General features: G+C 40.9%; 1 protein-coding gene and 1 long non-coding RNA gene across 5 annotated transcripts in view; one reads left to right on the forward strand and one right to left on the reverse strand.

Moving 5' to 3' along the window:
• st6gal1 (ST6 beta-galactosamide alpha-2,6-sialyltranferase 1) overlaps positions 1–23,583 on the reverse strand; it is a 160,048-nt gene that overhangs the window by 95,872 nt on the left and 40,593 nt on the right. For both annotated transcript variants that reach the window (XM_021563263.3, XM_021563264.3), the window contains exon 5: positions 19,679–19,943. In XM_021563263.3, coding sequence (XP_021418938.1) covers positions 19,679–19,943 — 265 coding nt within the window. The remainder of the gene's footprint in view (positions 1–19,678; positions 19,944–23,583) is intronic.
• LOC149977926 (uncharacterized) lies at positions 161–10,815 on the forward strand. Of its 3 annotated transcripts, none has more exons than XR_016486700.1 (5): positions 161–2,821; positions 4,044–4,155; positions 4,338–5,144; positions 5,638–6,394; positions 9,164–10,815. It is a non-coding gene; the product is annotated as an uncharacterized LOC149977926 (long non-coding RNA). The 3 variants fall into 3 exon arrangements; XR_016486699.1 differs by lacking the exon at positions 9,164–10,815 and adding an exon at positions 7,596–8,028 and having other exon boundaries at positions 4,338–5,201; XR_016486698.1 differs by lacking the exon at positions 9,164–10,815 and adding an exon at positions 7,596–8,028.

Raw genomic sequence — 23,583 nt, forward strand, 5'->3', positions numbered from 1 at the left:
GTACGGCAACTGCTCCGCCCTCAACCGTAAGGCTCTCCAGAGGGTGGTGAGGTCTGCACAACGCATCACCGGGGGCAAACTACCTGCCTTCCAGGACACCTACACCACCCGATGTCACAGGAAGGCCATAAAGATCATCAAGGACATCAACCACCCGAGCCACTGCCTGTTCACCCCGCTATCATCCAGAAGGCGAGGTCAGTACAGGTGCATCAAAGCTGGGACCGAGAGACTGAAAAACAGCTTCTATCTCAAGGCCATCAGACTGTTAAACAGCCACCACTAACATTGAGTGGCTGCTGCCAACACACTGACACTGACTCAACTCCAGCCACTTTAATAATGGGAATTGATGGGAAATGATGTAAATGTATCACTAGCCACTTTAAACAATGCTACCTTATATAATGTTACTTACCCTACATTATTCATCTCATATGCATACGTATATACTGTACTCTATATCATCGACTGTATCCTTATGTAATACATGTATCACTAGCCACTTTAAACTATGCCACCTTGTTTACATACTCATCTCATTTGTACATACTGTACTCGATACCATCTACTGTATCTTGCCTATGCTGCTCTGTACCATCACTCATTCATATATCCTTATGTACATATTCTTTATCCCCTTACACTGTGTACAAGACAGTAGTTTTGGAATTGTTAGTTAGATTACTTGTTGGTTATTACTGCATTGTCGGAACTAGAAGCACAAGCATTTCGCTACACTCGCATTAACATCTGCTAACCATGTGTATGTGACAAATAAAATTTGATTTGATTTGATTTGATTTGAAAATCTAAAGAATTTCGAAAAACGGCCCAGAAAGCACTTTTTTAAGGGGGTGATAAGTTTTAGAAAAAATGTTCAGTTTTTCAAAATTTTACTTTTGGATGTTGACTTGTGTTACATTTGCAATATGAAAAACCACGGTGGAGCGCACTCCAAATCCTGTTGGATTTTTAAAGTGTTACACTTGGCATTTGCCATATGGCATTTGCAATCAACTTTGAATGAAACGACACCGAATTGAGTGGTATTGGACACCGTGTATATGGTTTGTCCAGTGCCAATGACTTCCCATTCATTTTTGTACATTTCAGGGGGGTGTTCCCTTACTGTCTGAATGACGTGTCCAAAGTAAACTGCCTGTAGCTCAGGCCCTGAAGCCAGAATATGCATATAAGTGGTACCATTGGAAAGAAAACACTTTCACATTAGTAGGAATGTTAAAATAATGTAGGAGAATATAACACAATCGATATGGTAGGAGAAAATCCAAAGAAAAACTAACCGGAATGTTTTATTTTTGAGAGACCATCATCTTAGAAATGCAAGAGAAAGGTCATATTGAAAATTAGCTCCCTGGATGCAATTCCTATGGCTTCCACAGGGTGTCAGCAGTCTATGTTCAGACTTGTAACTTCAAAAATGAATAAGAAATATCAGTATTCCTGTTTGCGCTTGCCATGAAGACATTACGCACCTGCTAAAATCGGTTTCCTATTGAACATACTTCCTTCCGAAATAAATATTATAGTTTGATTACATTTTAGGGTATCTGAGGAGTAAATAGAAACGTATTTTGAATTGATGAAACAAAGTTTAGGGGTAGATTTTCGGATTCCTGTCTCTACAAGTTGAACGAGTTGATTACACAAATCGATGGCGCCAACTAAACTGACTTTTTGGGATATAAAGAAGGATTTTATCTAACGAAATGACACTACATGTTATAGCTGGGACCCTTTGGATGACAAATCAGAGGAATTTTTTCAAAAAGTAAGTGAATATTTAATCGTTATATGTGAATGTATGAAACCTGTGCCAGTGGAAAAATATTTTGATGTGTGCCATCCTCAACCAATCGCATGGCATGTTTTTGCTGTAATAGCTACTGTAAATCGCAAAGTGCAGTTAGATTAACAATAATTTAAGTTTTCAGCCAATATAAGACACTTATATGTACCTAAATGTTTAGAATCCATAATATTTATGATTATTTACTTGAATTGCACGCCCTTCAGTTTCACCGGAAGTTGTCCCGCTAGCGGGACACCGATCCTTATAAGCCACTCTGGGGTAGGGGGCAGGATTTTGACATCCGGATTAAAAGCGTGTCCAAACTAAACTGCCTGTTACTCAGGTCCAGAAGCTAGGGTATGCATGTAATTGTTAGATTTGGAAAGAAAACACTAACGTTTCTAAAACTAAAATGATGTGAGTAGAACAGAAATGATATGGCAGGCGAAACACTGAGGACAAACCATCTAAAAAAATAATAATTTCAGCCTACCACTGTTTCCAATGACTGTCGTGTTTATTATGAGGCGAAGTCCATCCAGATTGTAGTTCCTAGGGCTTCCACTAGACGTCAACAGTCTTTAGAAAGAGTTTCAGGCTTGTTTTTGGAAAAATGTGCTAGAATTTGTAGTTTTTCTAAGTGGCTCCAATTTTGACTTAGTGTTTTCATGCGCGTGGATGAGAGCGCGTTCTTCGTTGTTTATAAAGACTAAAGACAAGGTAAAGACTAACGATTCTTCGTCTTAAATTTTATTGTTTATTTACGTATTAGGGTACCTGAGGTTTGATTATAAACATTGTTTGACTTGTTTGGATTAGTTTATTGGTAACGTTTGGGATTCATTTTGTATGCATTTTGAAGGAAGAAAACCGGTGGATTATTGACTGAAGCGCACAAGCTAAACTGAGTTTTTGGGGATACAAAGAAGGACATGATCGAACAAAAGGACCATTTGTGATGTAGCTGGGACCTTTTGGAGTGCCAACAGAAGAAGATCTTCAAATGTAAGGCATTTATTATATCTCTATTTCTGACTTTCACCTACCTGGTTGAAATGTATTTTTCATGCTTTTGTATGTGGGGCGATGTCCTCAGATAATCGGTGTGCTTTCGCCGTAAAGCCTTTTTGAAATCTGACACAGCGGCTGGATTAACAAGAAGTTAAGTTTTATTTTGTTTAAGACACTTGTATTTTCATGAATGTTAAATATTTATATTTCTATTATTTAAATTTTGCGCTCTGCAATTTCACCAGATGTTGGCCAGGTGGGACGGTCTGGCCATAAGAAGTTAACACTTATTTTTCTTAACTGCATTGTTGGTTAAGGGCTTGTAAGGAAGCACTTCACTCTAAGGTCTACATCTGTTGTATTCAGCGCATGTGACAAGTTGTGCTGTGACAAGTTAGGGGTGGTATACAAGAAGATAGCCCTATTTGGTAAAATACAAAGTCCATATCATTGTGTCGTTGTTTTAGTATTGTCAGGGCGTGAGTTGGGTGGGTTGTCTATGTTCGTTTTTCTATATTTTGGGATTTCTGTGTTCGGCCTAGTATGGTTCTCAATCAGAGGCAGCTGTCAATCGTTGTCCCTGATTAAGAATCATACTTCGGTAGCCTGGTTTCACTTTTGAGTTGTGGGTGTTTGTCTTCCGTGTTAGTGTTCGTACCACACGGGACTGTTTCGTTCATTTCACGCTTATTGTTTTGTATTTCGTAGTGTTCAGTTTATGTATTAAAATAAACATTATGGACACTTACAACGCTGCAAATTGGTCCTCTGATCCTTCTCGCTACTCCTCCTCAGAAGAGGAGGAAGAGGTTGGTTACAATTATGGCAAGAACAGCTCAAATAAGCAAAGAGAAACGACAGTCCATCATTACATTAGGACATGAAGGTTATTCAATCCAGAAAATTTCAAGAACTTTGAAAGTTTCTTCAAGTGCAATCGCAAAAACCATCAAGCGCTATGATGAAACTGGTTCTTATGAGGACCATCACAGGAAAGGAAGACCCAGAGTTACCTCTGCTGCAGAGGATAAGTTCATTAGAGTTAACTGCACCTCAGATTGCAGCCCAAATAAATGCTTCACAGAGTTCAAGTAACAGACACATCTCAACATCAACTGTTATGGTGGAAAAATTACTTGGCCACGTGGCCAAAGACAAAGAGCTTCTGAGAGTGACCACAGTTTTTGGTCCAACCTGTTCTATCTGTTTCTTTCAGAAAAAGCTGTGTGGAGAAAAGAGAAGAGGCTAGTTTGAGCACCAGCGACAGCAGAAAGGAGTAACAAAACTGGCGATTTCACTTGTTTGTACACTATGTTCCCATCATGATGGTAAACTGCCTCCTGGTAAACTGCCAAGTAGACTAAGATTATAAAAGCTGAGACCCAACTCTTGTTTGTTGGGCTCTTAACTTTGCATATTTTGATTGATTTTCAGCTCCAGATTTGCAAATCGTATATAATAAAAAGTTGCTGTTTTGAAGAATCTGCAGTCTCTCTTCCTTTCTGATTAGAATTTCCACTACAATTCCTGGCGACAAGGATGGGATGGCTAGCTCCACTTGCTGATCGTTCCAGGGGACACCAAGGTTAACTCTGCATAGTGGCCACATTAGGCGTGGCTCAGGGAGCCCACACTCCACTTAAAGGAGCAGAAGTGACCCTTCTCGCACCTGGCAGGGAGCGTCAGTGGACGGATGCACCATCCCGAACAGGCAAAATAAATGAAGGGTGATTTTCTTTCAATCATCATAGAAAATCCTGTTCTGGGAAATGTTCTGCACATTAGGTCTTTGTTGAAGCAAAGACAACCCTGTTTTATAACAGAGGTATTCCCGGGTACTAAATTAATATGAATTGATATGCCATGGTTTGCAATCGTCAGATGTAAAAGCATGAGCTACATGATTCCAGGACAGGGTCCTGAGATAGAAGTAAGAAAATATTATTTTAGAAGGTCGCAGTTTGACCCATGGAGCCGTTGGAGAATTGGATACACTTGGAAAATAATTGGTAATTGGTTACGTGCATAAAACACACAACATTTTGTACAGGAGGAAATACTGTATGGGTACAGAATTCTAAATTAAAAATATTTTGATAGCAAAGAAACACTCCCTTTTGAGTTAACCCAAGATCAATTTATTTTTGAGTTAACCCATAATTAATTTTAAGAAAGGAAGACTTTCCTAACTAAATACTGTTTTGTGTGTTTGTTTTTGTTTATCTCTGAGTGTGTGTGTGTAAATGGATTTTCTCAATGGGAGCCAAGAGCACCAGGGGGGAACCGTCTGCCCAACCCACTGACCGGACAGGTGAAGGTAATGGTGGATAAGTGGCACAGGGACATTCTGGAACAGGTTCTGCTCTGGCACAAGGTAGCAGATTTTCCCTTAAAAGGCACATTAAGTGAAGTTTTATTAGCAGAATGTAGAAATAAGTTACAGGACTTTGAAGAACCAGGAAAGGCAAGGGAAGTATAATAGACTGGGATGATTTTAGGAAGTGGGAAAGAGAATCAGAGAGAAGGGCAGAAAATAAAATGAAAGGAATAATGGTGAATGACAAGAAAAGAAGGAGAAACAATAGTCACGCCCTGACTAGGGGGGTTTCTAGGTATTATATTTCTATGTTGGTGTGTATGTATGGTTCTCATTTGGAGGCAGCTGATAATCGTTACCTCTAATTGGGGATCATACTTAGTGTGTCCATTTTTTGTTGTTTTGGAAGTTACACTATCATTAATATGTGGAACTCTACTCTGACAACAATGACTGTTCACCTCCTATTATATCCCTGTATTCAATACACCAGCAGCCCGCTCATCCACCTCCCCCGCCGCAGCTCTACCCCCCCAACAAGACCGGATATGACTGCAGGATCAACAGACTCCTCTGGCCGGAGCAGTAAGAACCCATTCTACACACTGCCTATAATGACTACAGTTTCACTGGAGGACTACAGGCATCGATTGGAGAACTGTTTCCACAAATAAAATGGCATCAGACCAGCAACCGATAACTACAAGAGCGTCTTGAAGGCTGTCTTGATGAATGGACTTTTGCCTCATGTTAAGATGACCTGCATTGGCTGGGAAACTACTACCCTACAAACAGTCATTGAACACTGTAAACACGCTGAGAGGCAGCAACTGTCTCGAGAAGAAAAGACGAAACCAGAGAATGAAAAGGGATGGTGTGAAACTACAAGCTGCCCAGCTAGCATTCTCAAGGACCGGGCCAGCAGTGGCAGGCTCAGGGAGGACCTCAAAACGATGAACAGAAAGGAAAAGGAAGAAGTAGAGGGAGACAGTGAGGACGGACGGGCTGGACAACAGCAACCACAGCGTATGAACTTTGCCTGCTCTAATTGTGGAAATAATTGATATTTTGCTGTTGGATTGGGCGGGGTCGGGAGAGGGGGTAACTGGAGAACAGGACCTACACCAAAAACGACCGTCTACAACCCACACACAGACTGACGCGAGGTTGAGACAGTTGACTCTCTTGGACAGTGTTTAAAGATTTTTCAAGCTCCCGTGAGGAGGCAATGGTTTGTCTCTTCGTCAATGGTGAGTCAATCAATTCTCTAGTAGATACTGGCACTGCAATGTCTGTCATAAATTCTAAAACTATGTCCAATCCTCCCGTGTCAAATGAACTAGTCAGCACTGTGGGGGCCTTGGGAGTAATTGTGAAAGAGTTACTCACAATGCCCCTGCCAGTTAAAATTGATATGTGCAGGACACATCAATGTATTGCCTCTGCATGTTGCCCTGCAAATTTGGCAGGAAGAGATCTTCTCTGTAAATTGGGAATTCATATTATTTTATCCAAATGTGTGATTGTTAATATGCATGGGACATACAGGACATTGACCCAATTGAAGAGATTTTCTCAATGGCTGTTGGGGAAAAAGGGCAGTTTTATGCCACAGACAGACCTACATTGCACCACCCATTTCTCACCATTGAAGAGAGATTTACACCTTGAGAGATTTATGAAAAAAATTGTCTGAAAGAAAGCTTACAATGCAGTGATACTCACAACCTTCAGATGATAGTGGGCCTCAGTTTTGTTTTGTGTTCTTAGTATTAAGATGTCTAAAGAACAGGCTGTATTTTATATTTTTAGGATGCTTGTGTTTGGTTTACATGATATTACACCAAATGGTAGGAAATTGGGTCGAGAGTGTGTGGCTGGAAATCTCTGTACCACAGCCAGCTACAAAACAACATATGTTGACACACAGGAATGACAGGCTATTGTAGAGCCTGGCTGCCTGACTATGCTGAAGTTGTACAGCCACCCTCTGACCACAAGATGGCGATGAATCACAAGATACAGTGGACTCCAGAAGAACCATTTGTGGCTTATGCTGTAACTGCGGCTGTCACTACCCTAGAGATTGTTAAATTACCACCACATCTGTCAGCCCAAGCTGCAGAATTGTTTGCTCTCACTAGAGCATGCATTTTGACATTGAAATTGAATTTAAGTGTACAAAATGTTATGTAAAAAAGGCCTGGTATTAGTTAACTGATTGATCTAAGAGTTGACTGCTGTTAAGAAATGTAGATACCGTTAAATAACTAATTAATGGGGGACCACTCCCTATTTGTTTAATGTGTGGACACATATTGATTGTCGTACCCGGGCTGGCAAAACACTGGATCAATGCTGCTCTAACTTCCGCGATGCATACAACGCCCTCCCCCGCCTTCCTTTCAGCAAATCTGACGAAGACTCAATTTCTCTTCTCCTGTCCTATAGGCAGAAACTCAAACAGGATATACCCGTGACAAGGACTATTCAACGCTGGTCTGACCAATCGGAATCCACGCTTCGAGATTGTTTTGATCACGCGGACTGGGTAGCCTCAGATAATTATATAGATTTATACGCTAATTCGGTGAGTGCGTTTATACAGAAGTGCATAGGCGATGTTGAGACAAAACCTACCCTAACCAGAAACCTTGGATAGATGGCAGCATTCGTGCAAAACTGAAAAGCGCGAACCACCGCATTTAACCATGGAAAGGTGACTGGGAAAATGGCCGAATACAAACAGTGTAGTTATTCCCTCCGCAATGCAATCAAACAAGCGAAATGTCAGTATCTGGACAAAGTGGAGTCGCAATTCAACGGCTCAGACACAGAGACTTGTGGCAGGGCCTACAGACAATCACGGACTACAAAAAGAAAACCAGCCACGTCACAGACACCGTCTTGCTTCCAGACAAAATAAACACCTTCTTTGCCCGCTTTGAGGATAATACAGGTAGGTGAGGGCCCTCGGAGTGGGGTGCCAGAAAAACAACCTCTCACTCAACGTCAACAAAACAAAAGAGATGCTCGTGGATTTCAGGAAACAGCAGAGGGAGTACCCCCCTATCCACATTGACGGGACAGTAGTGGAGAAGGTGGAAAGTTAAGTTCTGTGTACATATCACGGACAAACTGAAATGGTCCACCCACACAGATAGTGTGGTGAAGAAGGCGCAACAGTGCCTCTTCAACCTCAGGAGGCTGAAGTAATTTGGCACAATTGAGAGCATCCTGTCGGGCTGTATCACCGCCTGGTATGACAACTGCACCCCCCACAACTGCAGGGCTCTCCAGAGGGTTGTGTGGTCTACACAACGCATCACCGGGGGCAAACTACCTGCCCTCCAGGACACCTACAGCACTCAATGTCACAGGAAGGCCAACAACCACCCGAGCCACTGCCTGTTCACCCCGCTATCATACAGAAGGCGAGGTCAGTACAGGTGCATCGAAGTTGGGACCGAGACTGAAAAATAGCTTATGTCTCATGGCCATCAGACTGTTAAACAGCCATCACTAACAGAGAGGCTGCTGCCTCATTGGCCAAAAACAAATGGATTACTAGTCACTTTAATAATGATGTTTACATATCTTACATTACACATCCCAAATGTATTTTTTTATTTAACCTTTTATATAACTAGGCAAGTCAGTTAAGAACAAATTCTTATTTACAATGATGGCCTAGGAAGAGTGGGTTAACTACCTTTGTTCAGGGTCAGAACGACAGATTTTTAGATTTGTGTGTATTAGGCAGTTGTTGTGAAATTGTTAGATTACTTGTTAGATATTGCTGCGCTGTCGGACCTAGAAGCACAAGCATTTCGCTACACTCGCAATAACATATGCTAACCATGTGTATGTGACCAATACAATTTGATTTGACGCAAACAATAACAGAATGATTGACTGAATGATTGCATAATGATGATCTGTTTAAGTATACAACTGGAATGGTAAGTTACTATGCTCTGTGCTGCACTTAACAATGCTTTGAAGTCTATTTTCCCAAGAGTTGAAGCAGCTTTGCCTGAACCAAAGGGAGGACAGCTCCACAAATCTTCAACCAGGAGAACCACCGACTTGGCACCAACAGCGCTGGACTGGTCCATTCCAGGTGCTCCTGACGACCCAGGCAGGTTGCAGAGAGGTCTACATGGGTTCACTTCAGCCATTGCAGCAGTTGTATGGGCCCTGGGAGAAGTGGCCACAATGCAACTAAGGTATACATCACCAGCATAGTCCCACGGCGGGACTTAAATAACAGCCGCTCTATCTCTGAAGACCATCCAGTTTGATTTCTATTTGCCAATATATTTTTAACTATGCTGTATCACAAAAGTTCTGAACCTATATACATTTTACAGATACAGTATATTTTACATTAGCTATCGTGTTGTTTTTAGTCCCACCCTTCAGTTCCACTCAATTCCTCCCATCTATCTCAACACAATCCATTTTGATTGCTATTTTTCCATATTTTTCACCTGTGCTGTGATGTTTCACAAAATTTCTGAACCTTTCTATTCTTATAGTTTCTACAGATTGTACATAAAACATATTTGCTAAAAGTATTATTATACTGTATTATTGATTGATTGACTATGACTTTTCAAATCACCCAGCAGTGCTATTTGCAGAGTTAGCTAAAGGTAAATGTTGCAATTCTTCAGCCATTCCTGGACTTGTGACCAAAACCAAGCTAAATACAGTGTTTCCTTTTTAAAAAAGTTGCATCATACTGCAGCACACCTTGCAGGCTGCTACAGCATTCTAAGGCACGTTATTGAATTGTCAGCCATTTTTTCTGTTAATGCAAGTTAGTGCTAGTTTGACCACCAGAGGGCATCTTTGAGAATAATTTGATAGTCTTCCATATTGGCATTACCAGAGAATTTAAAAATGTTTTTGTAATAACATAGTATATGGGATTAATTTTAAGAAATTTGGCTTAATTCATTTGATAAATATTATGGTGTTTCTATTCCGAGAAAAAGCAAGGCACACCACCAAGCAAGTGGCATCTTGAAGACCAAGGAGCTCTCCAAACAGGTCATGGACAAAGCTGTGGAGAAGTACAGATCAGGGTTGGGTTATAAACTTTGAACATCCATTAAACACCATTAAATCCATTATTTAAAAAAGGGAAAGAATATGGCACCCAACAAACCTGCCAAGAGAGGGCCACCCACCAAAACTCACGAACCAGGCAAGGAGGGCATTAATCAGAGAGGCAACAAAGATAACCCTGAAGGAGCTGCAAAGCTCCACAGCGGAGATTGGAGTATCTTGCCATAGGACCACTTTATGCCGTACACTCCACATAGCTACTCTTTACGGAAGAGTGGCCAGAAAAAAGCCATTGCTTAAAGAAAATAAGCAAACAAGTTTGGTGTTCGCCAAAAGGCATGTGGGAGACTCCCCAAACATATGAAAGAAGGTACTCTGGTTAGATGATACAAATTTAGCTCATCACCCCGAGAACACCATCCACACAGTGAAGCATGGTGGTGGAAGCATCATGCTGTGGAGATGTTTTTCATCGGCAGGGACTGGAAAACTGGTCAAAATTGAAGGAATGATGGATGGCGCTAAACACAGGGAAATTCTTGAGGGAAACCTGTTTCAGTCTTCAAGAGATTTGAGACTGGGATGGAGGTTCCCCTTCGAGAATCTGTGGTATGACTTAAAGATTGCTTTACACCAGCGGAACCCATCCAACTTGAAGGAGTTGTAGCAGTTTTGCCTTGAAGAATGGGAAAAAATCCCAGTGGCTAGATGTGCCAAGCTTATAGAGACATACCCCAAGAGACTTGCAGCTGTAATTGCTGAAAAAGGTGGCTCTACAAAGTATTGACTTTGGGGGGGTGAATAGTTATGAACTCTCAAGTTTCCGTTTTTTTGTCTTATTACTTGTTTGTTTCACAATAATAAATATTTTGCTTCTTCAAAGTGGTAGGCATGTTGTGTATATCAAATTAAACAAACCCCCCCCAAAATCTATTTTAATTCCAGGCAACAATATAGGAAAAATGCCAAGGGGGTGAATATTTTCGCAAGCCACTGTAAGTCAGAGAGGTGTTTCTGGGACCACATTGTTTATTTCAAGGTAGGATTATAGCAATATTTTGTTACCTTTATGCCTATTTACATGTATATTTCTATTATTGTACCTAATGTTGGCTGTTAGGCCAAATGTATTTTTTTCTTCTCCAAATGCAGACAATGACCCAGAACACACTGCCACCCGGGGTTGCATTGCAAATGAGGGCATAAACTGGGTCAAGACGCCAGCAGAGTAAGTAGACATTTATGTAGTAAAATAAAGGTTAAATAAAATACATAAATAAAAGACCTACAACACCGTCGGTAGGCCTACAGTATATCTAAATCAAATCTTTAATCTCTGCTTGTGGGTCTCCTGATTTAAACCCGATCTAACTTGTTTGGCATCAACTGAAAACATTAATCCGTAGCTCTGACAAAGCAAAGATGAACTGGTCAAGGCCATCAAGATGTTTTGGCTAGAGAAATTGATGAAACAACAATGCAACAAATACATTGATCATCTCAGCAAGGTTTTACCTGTGGTCGTGGAGCTGGGTGGAAGTGCGACTAAAATGGAGTTTAAATAAACATCCGCATTTTAATGTATTCTCGTTATTTTATTAGTAAAAGCATAAAGATGTTGGTGAATAAATACTGTACTGTTGTTTTTAGTTAGAAATGTAACACTTTAGAGTACTTAAGCATCGAATACATTGGAAGTTGGGGGATTTTCACTCCAGTAGCTGGGCTATAAAAAGTCTATTGTCCTGCTAATAGGAAAAATTTGCATGATGGGCTACACCTGCTACAGTACACTTGTGAAAAACAAGTGTTTGAAAAACTTTTTCAAAATGCCTCCAGTTGTCCATCACTACCCTAAATAAAAACACAGCATCTTGTTTACATTCTTTATTGTACCCACAATGTCACAAATACTTTGTATCTACCTTTCCAATTACTTTTAGAGTTTGGGATTTACAAATGTGAGCTTTTCATTATTAGTTGCATTGTTCAAGGTCGAATGAAGAGACTTTTTTCTTTAAATGATTGTCTTATATAGGATGCTACATTTTTGACCAGTTGCAATTGTAAGTAGGCCTAATAAAAAAAATCCTACTTCTATTAGGCTGTTAAGCCTCATAGCCGACCTCAGCCAGTTAAGCTATATATGGGCCTAGGCTCTGAAGAAAGACTCCAATTAAGCCCTCGTGTTGTTTGTAAAGTCAAATTAAAATGAAGATTATTGTTGAAATGAATTGCTCCTCTGGTGTAGGTTTTCTCCATCTGTTGGTGTGCAACACTTGCATAACAAGTTAGCTATATTTTCAACACCAGCCACTGTTCACCTCCTATTGATTGTGCTGCGTTTCCCGCTAGTTGTTTTTTACATTTTTCCTATATTTAACTAGGCAAGAACAAATTCTTATTTACAATCACGGCCTACCCCAGTCAAACCCGGATGACGCTGGGCCAATTGTGCGTTGCCATATGGCACACCCAATCACGGTCGGATGTGATACAGTTCTGTATTCGAACCAGGGATTGTAGACCGCTCCGCCACTCGGGAGCCATGACCAATATATATATATATAAATATATATTTTTTTCAGAACATTAACCCTGTGTAGGTAGATGTGGAAAGGTAGAAAAAATATTTGTTTGCGAGTTGTGGAGGAGGGGTTTCACATCTAGCTCGGCTATTAGACAATTATTTAGTAAAGGTTGAATAGTATTTTGTTCAGCTAATAGCCCATCCTGCTACGCTTGTGAAAAACTAATAATACTTTTTCCCCTTTCCACATGTTAAAGATTCCAAATTATGTTTTTTTTTAGCCACAATCGGCCCCAACCCCAATTAATACATTTGGGTACAGTCTATTGCGTGCTGGACATCAGGCTAGAATGTTGATGGGTCGAAACCTGCTCCCTGCTTGCTTCATTACATTATTATGCCGGTCACAGGGCAAATAGCCTGGATTGTTACTCCCATCTCGTTCCTCGCCCTCTTCCACACGTCAAATAGTAATATGCTTTAAACCGCTCTGGTGACAAACACATTTTGCTGCCCTGTTTTCAATCGTCCACCTGGCTGGGAGAACCTCCTCAGATTTATGCAGATGAAGGGAGTTAGATATGCATAGGAAGTGTAGTGTACTGTTTTTTTTCTGTATATATAAATTACAAATCAGGCTTTACTTAAATCATGTTTCTAGTCTATTGCATAGTTACAATATGTAATCATTGATGTCCCAGGAGCAGGAGTGGTAAACACTGTTGAAGTGTATAATTGTGATGCATACATACATACAGTACATACATACATGCAGACATTCAAAGAATGGAGTTTGATACATCTGGTATTGGATAGGACTGAAAAAACTTGCTAAATAGCGATTTTCTTTAATGAACTTTAATGGCAAAAAAATATGCACAATTGTTTGTCTCTACATTAACTAACAGATTCCTCTCAATGGTACATTTTTTGTTTGACTCGTTATGATATAACTACTTACATTTGCTTCCACTGTAACGTTTTTGCCAGACATCTTTGCTGATGAAAGTCACCAGCAACGGGTAGCTCGCGTCAAATTTGTCATTGGAACCACTCGATATGATTGGTCATATAAAAACCTTGGGAACCAAATGCAAAATGAGTGCTCTAGCTCCCCCCTGTGGTGGTCTGGAGCAATGAAGTACCTCTTAAGTCCCGCGGCGAAAGCTCGCAACTTTTAAAACAGAAACAACTGTATAGACAGTACCAAAACAAATGATCGGATGATTCTGTCTCTTCGCAGCAAAAATCTGCAGAGCTGGAATGGTTGAATCATGGACCTAAATACCAAATTGTGTTATTTGGATTTATGGTTCATGAGAAGACCTTTTTTCAAAATGTCCAAGGTAGAGGAAAATCTGTTCTGACGGACCATATGGGTCCTTGAGGCAAATGTGTTCAGCATTAGGAATGACCCCTACATACACAGTTTCAAGTCTCTAGGTCAAACAGAGTGGCAGATGAGGGTATAAGTGAGACTGCTTATGCAGTGCCACCTATAGGCTAGTCGGTGTCATTCATTTTGACCAAGTTACACATGGCCTCTCGTTTCTGTGTGCCATTAGAAAAAAAGTTACCAATCATTGACCATATTATGTGAACCCCTAAAAACATTTACATATTACCCCGTGTCCTTTTCTGCAGGTGGAGTTTTGATTTAATATATTATGTTGTTTCTCATATGTTGCTAATATTTTCGGGAGGATTGTACATCTCAAATAATGTCTTACAAGTTTAATTACTTTACTTTAAGTGCCTAGAAGTTCACTTAGTTGACTTTTTATAGTACTCTGACACATCTTTAGTGTAGTTAGTACAACTTAAGATGTTCCAAACTAACACTATATAAGTACACATTAAATACATGTATGTATTACAGCACTTGACATTAACTTTTTTAGCCACTTGTTCATCAGACAAGTATAATTTATTTTTTACTTGTCCAAAAGCTCAAGTCATTTGTCCAAAGGAAAAATAGATATAATCTGTAAGACCATGGGACGAAACGGTGAATGAAAATTGTGTTGTATCATGCAAGGAACCACTTCACAAAATAAAATGCATTATTATCACTGGTATTGACAATGGAAGGCTGCTGGGTCTCTGTACTCAATTATTATAAATGCTGCCACTGTAGCCTTGAGCAAGGCACTTAACCCCCCACGAAGTAAAATACTGTTGTTCTCCACACTGTATGTTTTATACAGTGGGGGGAAAAAGTATTTAGTCAGCCACCAATTGTGCAAGTTCTCCCACTTAAAAAGATGAGAGAGGCCTGTAATTTTCATCATAGGTACACTTCAACTATGACAGACAAAATGAGAAAAAAAAATCCAGAAAATCACATTGTAGGATTTGTAATGAATTTATTTGCAAATTATGGTGGAAAATAACTATTTGGTCACCTACAAACAAGCAAGATTTCTGGCTCTCACAGACCTGTAACTTCTTCTTTAAGAGGCTCCTCTGTCCTCCACTTGTTACCTGTATTAATGGCACCTGTTTGAACTTGTTATCAGTATAAAAGACACCTGTCCACAACCTCAAACAGTCACACTACAAACTCCACTATGGCCAAGACCTAAGAGCTGTTAAAGGACACCAGAAACAAAATTGTAGACCTGCACCAGGCTGGCAAGACTGAATCTGCAATAGGTAAGCAGCTTGGTTTGAAGAAATCAACCTTGGGAGCAATTATTAGGAAATGGAAGACATACAAGACCACTGACAATCTCCCTCGATCTGGGGCTCCAGACGCAAGATCTCACCCCGTGGGGTCAAAATGATCACAAGAACGGTGAGCAAAAATCCCAGAACCACACGGGGGGACCTATTGAATGACCTGCAGAGAGCTGGGACCAAAGTAACAAAGCCTACCATCAGTAACACACTACGCCGCCAGGGACTCAAATCCTGCAGTGCTAGACGTGTCCCCCTGCTTAAGCCAGTACATGTCCAGGCCCGTCTGATCATTTGGATGATCCAGAAGAAGATTGGGAGAATGTCATATGGTCAGATGAAACCAAAATATAACTTTTTGGTAAACTCAACTCGTCGTGTTTGGAGGACAAAGATTGCTGAGTTGCATCCAAAGAACACCATACCTACTGTGAAGCATGGGGGTGGAAACATCATGATTTGGGGCTGTTTTTCTGCAAAGGGACCAGGACGACTGATCCGTGTAAAGGAAAGAATGAATGGGGCCATGTATCGTGAGATTGAGTGAAAACCTCCTTCCATCAGCAAGGGCATTGAAGATGAAACGTGGCTGGGTCTTTCAGCATGACAATGATCCCAAACACACCGCCCGGGCAATGAAGGAGTGGCTTCGTAAGAAACATTTCAAGGTCCTGGAGTGGCCTAGCCAGTCTCCAGATGTCAACCCCATAGAAAATCTTTGGAGGGAGTTGAAAGTCCGTGTTGCCCAGCAGCTGCCCCAAAACATCCCTGCTCTAGAGGAGATCTGCATGGAGGAATGGACCAAAATACCAGCAACAGTGTGTGAAAACCTTATGAAGACTTACAGAAAACGTTTGACCTCTGTCATTGCCAACAAAGGGTATATAACAAAGTATTGAGAAACTTGTGTTATTGACCAAATACTTATTTTCCACCATAATTTGCAAATAAATTCAATAAAAATCCTACAATGTGATTTTCTGGATTTTTTTCTCATTTTGTCTGTCATAGTTGAAGTGTACCTATGATGAAAATTGCAGGCCTCTCTCATCTTTTTAAGTGGATGAACTTACACAATTGGTGGCTGACTAAATACTTTTTTGCCCCACTGTATAAAACAAGTATGAACAAGTATTTGAAACTGCCGATTTTCCTACTTACAAAGCATGTAGAGGTCTGTAATATTTATCATATGTACACTTTTTTTTACCTTTATTTAACCAGGCAAGTCAGTTAAGAACAAATTGTACCTTGTCAGCTCAGGGGTTTGAACTTGCAACCTTGCGGTTACTAGTCCAACGCTCTAACCACTAGGCTACCCTGCCGCCCCACTTCAACTGTGAGAGACGGAATCTAAAACAAAAGTGATTTTTAACCTCTAGCACTTAGCCATTCCAGATCCGGGATTGTGAATACAGCCTCAAGCTCATTACCATAACGCAACATTAACTATTCATGAAAATCGCAAATGAAATAAATATGCTAGCTCTCAAGCTTAGCCTTTTGTTGACAACACTGTCATCTCAGATTTTCAAAATATGTTTTTCAACCATAGGAAAACAATCATTTGTGTAACAGTAGCTAGCTAGCGTAGCATTTAGCGTTAGGGTTAGCATTCAGCAGGCAACATTTTCACAAAAAACAGAAAAGCATTCAAATAAAATCATTTACCTTTGAAGAACTTCAGATGTTTTCAATGAGGAGACTCTGTTAGATAGCAAATGTTCAGTTTTTCCGGAAAGATTATTTGTTTAGGAGAAATCGCTCCGTTTGGTGCGTCACGTTTGGCTACCAAAAAAACCAGAAAATCCAGTCATCAAAACGCCAAACTTTTTTCCAAATTAACTCCATAATATCGACTGAAACATGGCAAACGTTGTTTAGAACCAATCCTCAAGGTGTTTTTCACATATCTCTTCGATGATATATCGTGGAAGTGTGCTTTCTGTTCTGAATCCCAGGAGAAAATGCCCGCAGCTGAAGATTACGCACCAATTTAGACAAAGGACACCGGGCGGACCCCTGGAAAATGTAGTCTCTTATGGCCAATCTTCCAATGATATGCCTACAAATACGTCACAATGCTGCAGACATCTTGAAGAAACGACAGAAAGGGCAGGCTCGTTCCTGGTGCATTCACAGCCATATAAGGAGACAATGGAAAACAGAGCCTCAGAAATTCTGCTCATTTCCTGTTTGAAGTTTCATCTTGGTTTCGCCTGTAGCATGAGTTCTGTGGCACTTACAGATAATATCTTTGCAGTTTTGGAAACGTCAGACTGTTTTCTTTCCAAAGCTGACAATTATATGCATAGTCAAGCATCTTTTCGTGACAAAATATTGCGCTTAAAACGGGCACGTTTTTTTATCCAATAATGAAATAGCGCTTTTGGTCCAACATTGCAAAAACACACCCGAGTCAACTTAGTCAACTGTTGAGCAGCTGATTTTTTTACAATGTGTTAGAGCAGGGCTGAAACAAAAACATGCACACCCAGTAGCTGTCCAGGACTATCCTGGAGGGTGATTGGCAACCCTGCAACATTACAATTACAACCAAATATTATTTATGTCTTTATTCAATAATTCCCTCATTCAATGAACCAGGGATCAAACGGTAAAGTGGGCAACTTCAAAGCAAGGTAGCTAACTAAGACATGTTAATCTATTTGTAAGGGTAGATCTCAGGGGAGATCTTGACAGCATAGGAGTTACTGTACTTGTCAATTAGGTTATCGTAAGAATACTTTTTACTGAATGGAAGAGAATCCCAGCTTTTATTTCTCAACACCAAATTTAGAGTGCTTGAGAGAGTATGCTGAGAGTATGCTGCATTGGTTTTATCAACTGTGCACCCGTATCAACTTTGTGACGGCCATTTAAGGCTGTTCATGAGTGCCGGTGGAAAGTTGTTTATGGCATTGGCCATGACAATGACATTGATACATGCTAATCGCTAAATAGTTAAATAGCGAGATAACCAGTGAAATACTGGCACGCATGCATGTGATGCACACACCATGACATTTCCAGAATTGTCATTGCTGACCAAATATTTGCTATAACTGGGCAAATAACTCACTAACTAGCAATGAATATCAACAAAAGTGCAAATGCTCACTTTTATCTCTAAAACGCAGCTCGAGACTGCATGATTGAAAGACCGCTCATGCCTGTCAATGCAGACCTACAATAATTATACTGCAATGCGCTCTGTAAAAATTGGGAGGACAGTGCTCAACACATCGCAGACAGGGGACACTAATACAATTCTATTCGGAGTAGGCTAATTGTTTGATATTGTGATTTTTTTAAAAACTTTTCCATTTGGACAACTTAAATCTATAATCTGCTTGTCCGACATACTTGCCCCAGGCAAGCGGACAAGCGTTAACGTCAATCCCAGCATTAGTACATTAGAAATATAAAAATAAGTATACATATTTTTTTTTATTTAACTAGGCAAGTCAGTTAAGAACAAATTCTTATTTTCAATGATGGCCTAGGAACAGTGGGTTAACTGCCTGTTCAGGGGCAGAACGACATATTTGTACCTTGTCAGCTCGGGGTTTGAACTTGCAACCTTCTGGTTACTAGACCAACGCTCTAACCACTAGGCTACCCTATAGTCACGTGTGGCTCAGTTGGTAGAGCATGGCGCTTGTCACGTCAGGATTGTGGGTTTGATTCCCACGGGGGACCAGTATGAAAATGTAGGCAATCTGTAAATTGCTCTGGATAAGAGCGTCTGATTAGATTATTTTGCAACTAAAAGAGTGCTCCAAAGATAATTAAAGTGCACTTTTAGTATAAATGGGATATGCTAGTGACATTATTAACACACTTCTGATGCAAAATAAATCCAAAATAGCCTAATCTTCATGACTAATGTTCAAATGTAGACGTCAAACAGTATCAAGGTTCTGGTCTAATGTTTCTAAAAATGTTAGGCATAATCGTGTTCATGGAGCCCTCAACTAGCCTTACACCTCACAGATTAGGGTGGTTTTACTATTGGTGTAACCAAAAATGTTGGTTCCATACTACTTGACAATAGCTTTCAGTGTCAGTAAAAGTACATTTTAAGTGTGTATAGAGTACATTTCAAATTATGTCTTACAAGTTCACTTACAGTAGTATACTTTAAGTGGGGTGATTTTAGTACCTAGAAGTACACTTAGGTGACTTTTAACAGTACGATAACACAACTTCTATACAACTTTAATGTGTTTAGTACAACAACACTTACCAATCTCCTTGCCCAGTCCAGAGTAGCGTAGTGACCCAGCCGATGATACCACCGCACAGCTCTTGTAGGGTCCAAGGTCAGAGGTTATGGGTTGTAGGGGCAGCTGGTACGCCCAGGGCAGAGAGGAGAAGGGCTCGAGGTCAGGGGTCAGGGTCGCAACGTCTACCTTGTACTTCAGCTGGCACAGCAACTCAGAGCCGCTCACTTTAGGACGAGTGGCCACGCCCCCAGGACCAGAGAACTCCACACCATACTTATTCATCGCCTGAGAGAGAGAGATATATATTATGGTGAGAGGGAACGGTAATGTCGATGGAGAAGAAGATGGGTGGAGATGGAGAAGAAGATGGGGGAGATGGAGAAGAAGAGAGGCAGTTGGAAAGAGGGACAAAAGAGAAAAGATAACTGGACAAAAAATATGAAATAAATCCAGTTTTCTGTTTCCATCTTTCTCTGTAAGTTGTGGAAACGTATGTTTTTGGTTTCACATTGGTTGTGGGAACAAAGCCCTATGTTTCCTGACGTTCCGAGAACAGAAGTGAAAAGGTTGCCTGTTCTAGGAACGTTTATTCATAGTTTAGAGGGTTAGTTTTATTCTGCATCCTTGAAAGTTTTCCTGGGAGGATTTATTAACGCTCTGAAAATGAAAATTCTAGGTTATTTGGAGATTTTTGAATAACTTCACTGAATGTTTCAAGACTTTTAATAACACTGCTTGTTTATTTCTGTTAACTTTACACAGGCATTCATCATGCAAAAACATGTATTTTTTATTGTAACACGGCATTCAAACCTATACTATTCTGTTCCCTATCCATGGAGTTAGTCCACTGCGCCACCAGGACGGAGCTAGCATGCCCTCTTTCATTCACAGATACAACGTTTTTCATTTTAGTCTATTCAAACAGAGCCCATTTCAAAAGGAAACAAGCACTCATTAAGATCAGGTGTGGCCAATTAGTGGGTGCGGCCAACACACCTGAACACACTTAACAAGTTAAAGGATATATATATATTTTTGATGATGATAAGAACGGAATCTAAATGTTTTTAAATAACATTCTTAGAACATTTTTTGAACGTTACAAAAGTTTTCTTATGGTTTTTATGTAACGTTTTCTTAACGTTCTCGGCGCAGTTTGATTACCTGACTTTCAAACTGCAATCGACAGTTGAAACAATAACAAATTGTACTTGATAGAGTCCAAGATGGTGTAGCAGTGCAGATGTGTTTTGTTCGTTCTCTCGTGTACTTTTGTATTTTCGCCCTTTTTTGTATATATTTCAATCTCTTATACATTCCAGTAACCTGCCTCACTCGATGTGATACGGAACCGCTATTATTTTTAATTATTTAGACCTTATAACCAGAAGCTAATTAGCTACAAGCTATTTAGTCATTGTTAGCCACTGCTAGCGGTCTTTACCTTCTGCACAGATACCAGCCCTTTTTTTAGCCTGGATAATACTCACCAGCCTACCAGTATCGGACTGTTTCTCCACTACAACGCCGGATTCCTGCCGTAAACACTGGACCATTACTCCTGATCTTCACAGCTAGCTAGCTGCCACCGAGTGACCCAGTACCAAAGCTATCCCTGAGCCAGGCCAGGCCCACCTCCCTAGTTATCATTGTTTAAGTTTACAATGGAGCCTCTAGTTCCACTCATCATACCTCTTATACCTCCTTTGTCCCACCTCCCACACATGCGGTGACCTCACCCATTATACCCAGCATGTCCAGAGATGCAACCTCTCTTATCATCCCTCAGTGCCTGAGCTTACATCCGCTGTACGGCACCCCACCATACCCCTGTCTGCACATAATGCCTGAATCTATTTTACCATGCCCAGAAATCTGCTCCTTTTATTCTTTGTCCCCAATGCTCTAGAAGACCAGTTTTGATAGCCTTTAGCCGTACCATTATCCTACTCCTCCTCTGTTCCTCGGGTGATGTGGCGGTAAACCCAGGCCCTGCGTGTCCCCAGGCACCCTCATTTGTTGACTTCTGTGATCAAAAAAGCCTTGGTTTCATGCCCTTGACCAGCACAAAAACATCCTGTGGCGTATTGCCATAGCATCGAATAGTCCCCCCGATATACAACTGTTCAGGGAAGTCAGGAACCAATACACTCAGTCAGTCAGGAAAGCAAAAGCTAGATTTTTCAAGCAGAAATTTGCATCCTGTAGCTCTAACTCCAAAAAGGTTTGGGACACTAGACACTTAAGTCCATGGAGAACAAGAGCACTAGGTAACACGGTCACCACCGATAAATCCATGATAATTGACAACAAGCATTTCTCTACGACTGGCCATGCCTTCCTCCTGGCTACTCCAACCCTAGCCAAAAGCTCCACCCCCCCACCCCCCACAGCTACTCCCCTGAGCCTCCTTCTCCTTCACCAAAATCCAGATAGGAGATGTTCTGAAAGAGCTGCAAAACCTGGACCCATACAAATCAGCTGGGCTAGACAATCTGGACCCTCTCTTTCTAAAACTATCCGCCGCCAATGTTGCAACCCCTATTACCAGCCTGTTCAACCTTTTTCATATCGTCCGAGATCCCTAAAGTTTGGAAAGCTGCCGCGGTTATCCCCCTTTTCAAAGACCCAAACTGCTATAGACCTATATCTATCCTGCCCTGCCTCTCTAAATCTTCGAAAGCCAAGTTAATAAATAGATCACTGACCCTTTCGAATCCCACCGTACCTTCTCCGCTGTGCAATCCGGTGTCCGAGCTGGTCACGGGTGCACCTCAGCCACGCTCAAGGTACTAAATGACATCATAACCGCCATCGATAAAAGACAGAACTGTGCAGCCATCTTCATCGACCTGGCCAAGGCTTTCGACTCTGTCAATCACCGATTTCTTATCGGAAGACTCAATAGCCTTGGTTTCTCTAATGACTGCCTCGCCTGGTTCACCAACTACTTTGCAGACAGAGTTCAGTGTGTCAAATCAGAGGGCCTGTTGTCTGGACCTCTGGCAGTCCCAATGGGGGTACGACAGGGTTAAATTCTCAGGCCGACTCCTTTCTCAGTATATATCAACAATGTCGCTCTTGCTGCGGGTCATTCCCTGATCCACCTCTGCGCAGACGACACCATTCTGTTTACTTCTGGCCCTTCCTTGGACACTGTGCTAACTAACCTCCAAACGAGCTTCAATGCCATACAACACTCCTTCCGTGGCCTCCAACTGCTCTTAAACGCTAGTAAAACCAAATGCATTTCAACCGTTTGCTGCCCACACCCGCAAGCCCGACTAGCATCACCACCCTGGACGGTTCTGACCTAGAATATGTGGACAACTGTAACGGTCGTCGTATGAAGGAGAAGAGGACCAAGGTGCAGCGCTGTAAGTGTTCATGATTTTTAATATAATCAAAACTGAACACTAAACAAAATAACAACTAGGAAGAATGAACAAACTAAACAGTCCTGTCTAGTGATGACACACAAAACAGAAAATAAACACCCACGAAACACAGGTGGAAAAAGGCTACCTAAGTATGATTCTCAATCAGAGACAACTAACGACACCTGCCTCTGATTGAGAACCAAACCAGGCCAAACTCAAAAACCAACATAGAAAAACAAACAGAATACCCACCCCAACTCACACCCTGACCATACTAAAACAAAGATAAAAACAAAGGAACTAAGGTCCGAACGTGACAACAACTACAAATACCTAGGTGTCTGGCTAGACTGTAAATTCTCCTTCCAGACTGATATTAAACATCTCCAATCCAAAATCAAATCTAGAATTGGCTTTCTATTTCGCAACAAAGCCTCCTTCACTCACACAGCCAAATTTACCCTAGTAAAACTGACTATCCTATCGATCCTCGACTTCGGAGATGTCATCTACAAAATAGCTTCCAATACTCTACTCAGCAA

This window comes from Oncorhynchus mykiss, chromosome 15 (assembly GCF_057628025.1).
Source record: "Oncorhynchus mykiss isolate SJ-2025 chromosome 15, ASM5762802v1, whole genome shotgun sequence".
Classification (NCBI taxonomy): Eukaryota; Metazoa; Chordata; class Actinopteri; order Salmoniformes; family Salmonidae; genus Oncorhynchus; species Oncorhynchus mykiss.